The sequence below is a fragment of the Sinocyclocheilus grahami genome, unplaced genomic scaffold (genome assembly GCF_001515645.1).
Source record: "Sinocyclocheilus grahami isolate Dianchi unplaced genomic scaffold, SAMN03320097.WGS_v1.1 scaffold135.1, whole genome shotgun sequence".
Classification (NCBI taxonomy): Eukaryota; Metazoa; Chordata; class Actinopteri; order Cypriniformes; family Cyprinidae; genus Sinocyclocheilus; species Sinocyclocheilus grahami.
In genome coordinates, this window is record NW_015505314.1 from 729439 (window position 1) to 739649 (window position 10211).

At 40.1% G+C, this 10211-nt stretch overlaps 1 protein-coding gene across 1 annotated transcript in view; it reads right to left on the minus strand.

Annotated features, from left to right (window-relative positions):
• The window catches only part of LOC107590979 (membrane-associated guanylate kinase, WW and PDZ domain-containing protein 2-like), a 189141-nt gene extending 180216 nt beyond the window's left edge, over nucleotides 1-8925 (minus strand). The window contains exon 1 of the mRNA XM_016279950.1: nucleotides 8841-8925. Coding sequence (XP_016135436.1) covers nucleotides 8841-8925 — 85 coding nt within the window. The remainder of the gene's footprint in view (nucleotides 1-8840) is intronic.
• Nucleotides 8926-10211: the final 1286 nt, after the last annotated feature.

The following is a 10211-nucleotide window of genomic DNA, read 5'->3' on the forward strand; positions in this document are numbered from 1 at the left end:
TACTGGCCGTTAAATTGGCTTTAGAGGAGTGGTGTCACTGGCTGGAGGGTTCCTTTTCTGATTTGGACTGACCACAAAAATCTTGAGTACATCCATTCCACCAAAAGAATTAATTTTCGTCAGGCCCACTGGGCTCTATTCTTCGGGTGGTTTAAGTTCACCATCTCCTATCACCCGGGGAGTAAGAACGGTAAACCTGACGCACTCTCACGGATTTTCGAAACTTAGACCGTATCCTCTTCTCCGGTGCCCATTGTGCCACCCAACCGGGTGGTTGCGGCGGTCACCTGGGAGGTGGAGTCCAGGGTGAGCAAGGCACTAGATGGCGCTACTATCCCCGCGAGATGCCCAGCTGATCTGTTATTTGTACCCGAGTCAGCTCGAACCAGCATCGTTCAGTGGGGCCATTCTTCTAGACTAGCTTGCCACCCAGGAGTGGCTCGGACACTTGCGCTGATTAAGCAGCGGTTCTGGTGGCCGTCGGTAGCGCGGGACGCTCAGGAGTTTGTGTTGGCCTGCCCGGTATGTGCGGTGGGTAAGGGCTCTAATCGATCCCCAGTAGGGCTTCTCCGACCGCTGCCTATCCCTTCGAGACCCTGGTCCCACATCGCCATGGATTTTGTCATTGTCTTTGATCACGTCTTCCGCATCCATGGCCTCCCGGTGGACGTGGTTTCTGACAGGGGTCCCCAATTTACATCTAGATTTTGGAAAGAGTTCTGTCGATTACTGGGGGCGACAGTGAGCCTATCATCCAGTTACCATTTGCAGTCTAACGGTCAGTCTGAGCGGGCCAATCAGGACTTGGAGAGGGTCCTGCGTTGCGTGGCGTCAGCAGAGCCTTTGACTTGGAGTTCCAAATTAGCCATGGTCGAGTACGCACATAACTCCCTCATGGTCTCGTCTACGGGATTGTCACCCTTCCAGTGCTGTTTAGGCTACCAGCCCCCTTTATTTCCCTCACAAGAATCCGATGCCATTGTTCCATCCGCGCATGCGTTTATTCTGAGATGCCTCTGGACATGGAGGCTCGCCAGACAAGCCCTTATACGGACTGGCGAAAGGAACAAGACGTCGGCGGACCGTCACCGCTCTAAGCCCCCACTTTATGTTTGCGGTCAGAAGGTTTGGTTGTCTACCCAAGACATCCCTCTTAAACTGCCCGCATGTAAACTGGGACCTAAATTCATTGGACCGTACATTGTGGCCAAAGTGCTTAACCCAGTGACGGTTCGACTCAAACTACCCCCTATGCTTAAAAGAATTCACCCGGTATTTCATGTTTCGAAAATCAAGCCCGTTATTCGCTCCCCCCTCCAACCCCAGACCTCGGCCCCTCCGCCTCCCAGACTCATCGAAATCACTTTAGATAAACGGCAAAAGTCAACAGGCTTTTCAAAATTAAATATTGCCAAACAGGCACTTTTGCATCTAGTTTCGAAACTAAATCATCCGCGATCGTCTTGTCTGTCTCACCTCACTCTTCTTGTCAAGTCAAGTCAAGTCACCTTTATTTATATAGCGCTTTTAACAATACAGATTGTGACAAAGCAACTGAACAGCATTAATTAGGAAAATAGGTCGATACGTGGGAAGCGGTCCTGACACGATGATCGTCGTCGCGGGCGATGTGCGGCGCACCATCTCGATCAGGCTCCTGAAGTCCCTCTTCAGTGTCTCCGTCTGCCGCAGCTTGTCTCCGTCTTGTCAGTCAGCTCGACTCACTCTCCTCACTGGTAAAATGAAATCTGATCTGTGATGCGACTGTCGTTCGGCACGCTGCATTGAGCAGCCGCGTTCAGTTTTTAAGTGTAGTGTCTGTTCTTTTACTGAACAAAATTATTTTTATTACTATAAAAAAATCAAAACGACGGTGGGGGTCGGTGACGCGGTGGGCAAGTGACGTAACCGGTGTTGTGGCTTAACACACAGTCTATCGCGGCAAGCCTAATAGATAGATAGATAGATAGATAGATAGATAGATAGATAGATAGATAGATAGATAGATAGATAGATAGATAGATAGTTAGATAGTCACAAATACAGATGGATGGATGGATGGATGGATGGATAGATAGATAGAAATACACATATATCATATGGCTGTATTAAGGATTAGAGGTTGAGAATCAGTCATCAGTCAAAGAATATGTATTGATCATAAATCTGACTATTATGGGCAAAAAGCCAGTTACAGTCATGACATTTTGGACCTAAGGTGGGAAAATATGATTTCTTGAAAGGTCAGCAGTAACCTTTTGAAATAAAATGTTAACAAATAAATGCATTACTGAAATTTCAGGCACAAATGAGACTGTGAACTATCCCATTAATATACAACGGATATGATGAATACAGCTTACAGGAAACTCTTTTTCGCCTTTCCATTCTCTCCTTTTTTCTCTCTCTATTTCACATAAAATTCTTGGCAAAACAAAGCACTCTATTCCATGACATGTACTGAACATCGCTTTCAAACAAGTGAGAGAAATTGTTAGTTTGGTCCAAAACAGAATTTCCGGAGTTTGGCCTTTCGACAGCCAAAATATCCCATTCGTTTAAACTGTCATTTCCTCGCTCACTTTTAACAGTCTAAAATATCTCTCTCCATCCATTAGTCATCACTCTTTCAGGCACCTCACAGCAGCACACAACCCCCTGCTGAAACACACCATAGAACTAGTCACCATTTAAAGAAGATTGTTATAACTTATTTTTAGACTTTCTATAGGGAATAAAGGTCTACAGATTATTTTCAAAGTGATTTTTAAACTTGTCGTTCATATCTTGAAAATAAATAAGCAGAAACACTTATTAGTGGTGCCTGCTGAGGCTAGCATCAATATTACTATTTGCTGAAACTTATAATAGGGGATTTAACTCCATATTTAATTTGGTGTGCAAGTTGTCATGCACCATTTGTACTACAAACATGAATGAAATAAAATTATGTGGCTTGTTGAGGAGAGATGTAACCCGACTTAGAATTTTGTAGTATGCACTGATATTAAATTCTGGCTGATACCTATATATAATAATAATCATTTCAACCATTTTCAGCATTGTTAATAATAAGAAATGTTTCTTGAGCAGCAAATCAGAATGATTTCTAAAGGATCATGTGAAACACAAAAGAGTGGAGTAATAATGCAGAAAATTCAGCTTTGCCATCACAGGAATAAATCACACTAATATATGTATATATACAGTATATATATACAGTATATATATATATATATATATATACATATACATATTAGGGCTGGGCAAGTTAATGCATTAATTGATTAACGCCGACAATTATTTGAACACATTTATTTTTATGAAAGTCCGTTGCTCAGTGGCTCTGAATACACATACAGACAAACAGGAGGGGTGGGATGTTGATCAGTAGTGGCTTGGAATGAGAGCATTTGGGGAGGGCCTAAGACTGCAGCAACGCTCACATGAATGCTCCCGATCCAATTATTTAGGCTAAGCATCAACATTCACAAACCACTGTCAACTCTAACAAAAAAGAATGCAACGTGCTAATAATCACGACTTCATAAGTGGGAAATAGCAAGTTTCCGATAGCACGTGAAGACTATCGGCACAGTGCAGTGCATCGTTTTGTTAACTTTGTGGTTTATTATTTTGCTGCTTAGAAATGTTCACGCAATCATGCAGCATGTATCAGAAGTTCCGCACTCCGGCGCGGTTAGTGCTCACACTCACTGATATATATATATATATATAACTGAACCGTGCTCTGGCCCACCTCTTCCAACCGTGCCAGGGACGGCTAAACGAACCACACCCGAGCGCGGCACGGAGCCATTACACTAGTCAAACGAACCGGGCTTTGGGGGTTAAACATGCTCAGGCAAGGTTAAAATTTGCCTTGTGTGAGTACACCCTTATTCTCCCACATCCCGCACCCGCACTCGCCCATCAAGTGTTGTCCCACGCCGCACTCTGCTGCGTTGGGTATTGCGATAGTGCAGGTCTCTAAGGTGCCTGTTATAATGTTATGATGGAGGCTCTGGACTCTGAGCATAACTTATTTTTCTATAACAAACTATAAAATATTTTCTATAAAAACGTTAATGCCCTGGCAGTGGCAAATAGATTGTTTTATATTTAATTTGATTACATTAATGTTATAAGTTGAGATTTACAAGAAATATTTTAACTGCTACTATGTAAAAGGAATACTGCTGTAAAAAAGCACCTTATTTGTTTAAAGTGTTTGCAAAACAAATGTTATTGCACTTTTGTGCATATAGCAGTACTTTTAAATGAAAAAAGTGCACATTACATTACTTTTGAATACATTATTGAATTTTGTGCATAATGCGATTAATTAGTTAATAAATAGATTAGTAGATTATTAGTGCTGGGCAACTATTAAAATTCTTAATCGCATGATTGTCTGTTATTAATCGCGATTAAGAATTTTAATCGTTGCCCAGCACTAGTATATATATACAGTGGGTACGGAAAGTATTCAGACCCCCTTACATTTTTCACTCTTTGTTATATTGCAGCCATTTGCTAAAATCATTTAAGTTAATTTTTTTTCCTCATTAATGTACACACAGCACCCCATATTGACAGAAAAACACAGAATTGTTGACATTTTTGCAGATTTATTAAAAAAAAAAAACTGAAATATCACATGGTCCTAAATATTCAGACCCTTTGCTATATAACAAAGAGTGAAAAATTTAAGGGGGTCTGAATACTTTCCGTACCCACTGTATATATATATATATATACTGTATATATTTAGGCTACAGCTTTCAATAACGTCTGCCAACTCGAAACGTCATTTAGTCCATAAGATCTCTCTAAACATTTATTCAGAGCAAAGAAACATCACAGTGTGCAAACAGAAGAAGTAAACAAAGCCCACATGAAAAGGAGATTGAAGCTAACAAATGCCAGAACGCCAGAACTAGAGCATGTCTTACACAGTCTGTGCAAAGGCATTTGAGCTTCTGTAAGCCTGGCAACTTCATGTAGTGAGAACATGGCCGCCGTTTGACTTCTCTGAATATGTAAATACTGAATCTGGCAGGGCAATGGGTTTGAGAGTTCCTCTATTGAACAAATCCAGCCGCTTCACTGGTATGTTACTCTTTCTGTGGGTTTGAGTGCCAGGGAAGGTTGAAGAGGTTGGCACACTGAGGGCATAACACAAACTCGTACACAAAAACACACCCACACATGTACGATCGATCAGGACACATGTATACATTCAAAGCATATACCCCAGCTGGCATAAATGACAAAATTCACAGCTTTGACAAGTTATATGACTGTATGCATTTTTAGGTGTCGCCAAAGCAACTTTATAAGCATATTTGGGGGATATTTAGAGGTCAGATATAACATGCGCTGACAGAGAAATGCATGCACTAATTGTCAAAAGATCAAATTAGCAAAGCCAAATGAGCAAAGTATGACATCCTATGCTCAAAGCAGCTGAGGCATTATTGTAACATGTAACAGTTCTTTGTGCATTGATATGCTCATTTCTATTAGAAAACAGACAATAGCTAATTGCTTCTAGTGATTTTGTGTCTAATTTTGGCATCTAATGATTTTTCATGAGAAGGAACAGGCTGCTAATATTGCTGCAAAATAATTATCTGCATGGCTGAGACAGCTCTGAAGTAAACCATGTGTGTGACAAAGAGAGACGAGAGGGAGAGGTGTGTGTAAAAATAAGCGTTTAAAATAAACATGTATGGAGTCTGTTTGTGAATATGTATTTTTATGTATTAAATAATGATTTATGATAGATTATTTTTCTTCTTGAGTAGATAGATCAAATAGAAATCCAAAGCCTAGCAGGCTGCCTATCTAGACATTTTGGGGTCAAAAGTATGCTTTGGTTGACATTCTCTCGGGTGGCCATCTTTTGTTGTGTGTCTACTGGTGGTGCTTCACACACAATTGAATCATTTATAGCATTAGCTTACTGGCAGTTTTACCCTGCACCATGACTACCAGAGTCCCAGAAACACAGTGAGCGTATGTGAGGAGTCAGTAGGTCGTATTTACTTTCATCATGTGCACAGGTCCAATTTGGTATCTGATATTATTCCACCAATTCAACCCTTACCATAGCAACAGATACACAAACACTTCCACAAACTGCTGGCCTGCTCAAACAGAGCAAATAATAAATGTTGCCATCCTCTAGAGATGCAGTATAATGGTCGCCATACAACAAAGATTTTATTCACTTAAATGCAAAATAGAAGCCGTCAAATAAAACAAAGTTCATGCATTTTAATGCAGTGCTATACTGATATAGTTGTTGTACAAATGTTGTTGTTATGCTATTCTTGTGGGGACGTCTGACTGAATGGTCATAATTCAGCTGGGGACGCTTTGACAAATAGAGGGCAAAACCATATTCCTCGCGAGCATTAGAGTTTGATGGTGACATAAGTGTTTTGGGTAGGTTCTTATATTTTAGAGTGGTATTTTCCCAATGTAAGTGGATGGAAGTGTGTCCTCAGCTTGTAAATCACTACCCCTACAGGTACGTTAAAGAACTGCAGTGTTCATGTTCATGCCCCCTGCTGAACCATCTGAACCTACTTTCTTTTGCAATCAAATCATTACAACATATGAAACAGTTGAAACAATAATATCAAGCCATATTTTTTTATTTGTCTCAGTAAATGGAGACAATATAGGAAGATATATATATATATATATATATATATATATATATATATAATAACAAAGTATTGAGATGAAATTTTGTTATTGACCAAATACTTATTTTCCACCATAATTTGCAAATAAATTCTTTAAAAATCCTACAATGTGATTTTCTGGATTTTTTTTTTCTAATTTTGTCTCTCATAGTTGAGGTATACCTATGATGAAAATTACAGGCCTCTCTCATCTTTTTAAGTGGGAGAACTTGCACAATTGGTGGCTGACTAAATACTTTTTTCCCCACTGTATATATATATATATTAGGGCTGTCAATCGACTACAACTTTTGATATAATTAATTACATGATGTGGTGATTAATTTATCTAATTAATTGCATTTTAATCGCACATCAAATCAGGCTGAGAAATTACCCACAAAAGATAATTTAAAGCCATTATTTTGTCTGAACTATCCCTTTAATTAGTTTTTTATTAAATAGATTTTTTATTAATATGTATATGAAATAATTGTTTCATTTATTCATTTAAAGTCTTTGAGCTCTTTAATCATGACCCATGGCAGTCGTACCTGAGTGCACTGCATTGCAAGGGCAATACTGTTTCAGGTGAACTACCGAGCAAATTTACTATATCAGAAAAATCCTACATATGGAGCTAGTTGTGTGATGCAAATATCAAAATGCATTAGTTTACAAATCATGCACTATGGTAACAGTGTTTTCAGGTCAGAACACCGCAATGTGCAAGGAACCGTGTGAAATCAGCTATATTAATTGAAAATCTGCCCTTAATTTGTGTAAAAAAAGTTTCCACTTTCCATATGCTTTGTTGCATATTATAACACTACAGCACCTTCACACATATCAGTGTCTGAAAAAATCCACAGTGAGAAAGAAAAAGACAACAATGGCAAAGAAAAAAAACGCCCTGAGCTGGAAGGAAGAAAGGGGAGAACATCCAAAAGAGAGAGTGTTTGATCCACGGCACATTGCAATTGTGGATTACAGTGTGTCCAAGTACAAGGCAAATCCAGCTGGGTGAATGTAAAATAAATTTTGCTACAAAAAACTGCCCAGCTGTGCCAAAAATAACACTGTGCCAGAACGAAGACATTGTGCCAAGAGAAAACCATCTTGAAAATCACTGAACTGAATGGCAAAAGGAAATGGAAAAAAAGGTTTTCAAAAGGTTTCAAAAGTTACCAAAAACATATTTAGACTTGTACCTCATTTTGCAGGCAACCATATTATCATCTCCCCCATTACATTATCTTTAATTTTCTAAATTTTAGACAAACTTTTATATTGACTAATGCAGTCAAGCTCAAGCATTCAACCCTGTTAAAAACGTTACTGTAAGAAAAAAAAAGAAAAAAAAAATAAAAAAGAAAAATAATAAGCAACCTTCATAATAACCCTCAAAACAACATTTGGCAATAACTACAAACCAACATTTATTTTATTTTATTTTAAGAAAGAAAAATTACCTATTTTTATGGTCCTGTTGTGTGCGCTTTTCTTATAAATGTGCAAATCTTTTTATCTTTGTGTAGAATGTTGTAGAATATCAGTCACACAGAGCACAGTAGGCAGACAGTAATTTCTTCATTCTCTCAGCCCAAATGAGCTGATGAAATTACCAAAAGATGTTGGGGACTGGAATTGCTCAGATCTAAATGAAAAAATAACACAGAAAGCAGCTTAAGAGCTTAGCCAAGATAACAGGTAACGCATAACATGGTGTCTGTTTATGCTTAAAGCTAATGATTTTTCACTTTTTCTCATCGTTTTAAAACTGCAATGTAGTTCCTTTTCAGCTGCGTCGGAGGACGCTTTGGGAAAGCCCTTCAGCATGACCGGCTCAGAACCCCGTGTGTAATCAGTCCAATAGATGGGCGAGACGTCACGGGTGGGTGACATAATGACCAGGAAGCTATAAAAGCACGTGCGGTGGAACCGGCACCAGCTTTCTGTCATTCAGCAAGCACTCTGTGGCCCTTCTGGGGTGGAACGGGTTTCACCTCATTACACGGTGTTCGTCTCCGTGCCCTCAGGAGATCGATCTGCTAACCCTGCCAGAGTTACAGGGCGTAGCGGTCTCCCGCGAGCACCACTCTCAGTCACCGCCCGGGAACGTAGCGGTGCTAAGAGGCTCACCACCTCCGTGTAGGTCTCTAGAGCAGCTGGATCGGTTGTCCCCTGCCGGTTTGCCGTTACAGGGCACCGAGCTAGCTGCTCTCATTACACCATGTACAGCATCAGTGCACTGGATCAGTGCGTTCTCTTAAAGTGACAGCACTTTCTTAATGTTAAAGGGCTCATATGATGCGATTTCAATTTTTCCTTTCTCTTTGGAGTGTTACAAGCTCTTGGTGCATAAAGAAGATCTGTAAAGTTGCAAAGACTACTAAAGTCTCAAATCCAAAGAGATATTCTTTATAAAAATTAAGAGTCAACCATACCTACCTAAAACGGCTCGTTCTAACACGCCCCCACGTCTATGTCACGATGTGGGAAGATTTGCATAACGCCGCCCAAATGTTCACGCAAAGAAAGAAGGCGTAACGTTTATTCTCGCTCTTGCCGCCTCTGCCATGTTGTGGAGTCGCTATGTGTTTCATTGTGAAAGCTAAACTACTTTGTTTGGCCTTCCAAAAGAGGACACAACTAGAAATCAGTGGTTAAGTTGTATTTACAACACTGTTCCAGAACAGTTCAACCCAAATATTCAGATGTGTAATGCGCATTTTATGGAGGATGGATGAGGACTGTTTCCTGAACCAGTAGCCTAATGCGTCTGTGGCACAAAGGCTGTTTCTTTAAAGTGGGGCAGTTCCAACTTTGCAAGGACAGTCTGGCGCTTCTGACTCACATCCTGTAAGTACGTTTTTTATATTTAAATAATTTGCCAATGATGATTCAAACGCGAGTTTTGAGCAGTGTATAGTAGGCTTGTTGTTTGTTGTTTCTCCGATCACAAATGCAGACATGGTTTTATGTTTACGCGGCGCGATGCAACGCAACGCGTAAAAAGACAGTATAAGTCATTATAATCCATAATTATGTCCCCACTGGATGCAACAAATGCCTCGTTTGTAATGGGTTTTATTGGTTTTGTCTCGTCTAGTGATGTCCGGATCGTGAACGAATCGTTCTATTTAACCGGATCTTCTTAGTGAACCGGTCGAACCAGTTCACCAAATCGAACTGAATCATTTAAAACGGTTCGCGTCTCCAGTATGCACAAATCCACAAATTACTTGTTATTCGGTTTATAAATGTGCCTGACACTCCCTCTGATGCGAAATAAACCAATATCCCGAGTTATTCAGTTACTCCTAACAGTACATTGACTGAACTGCTAAAAGAGAACCGATGATGGGATGTGCACAAGCAGAGCAGCTGGACTGAGTCTCGTCCTGCTGGGAGACGGCATCAAAGTATATTAAGGGGCGTAACATTTCCGTCACATGCTTGAGGTATTCGGCCAATCACAACGCACTGTATAGCTGGCCAATCAGAGCACAC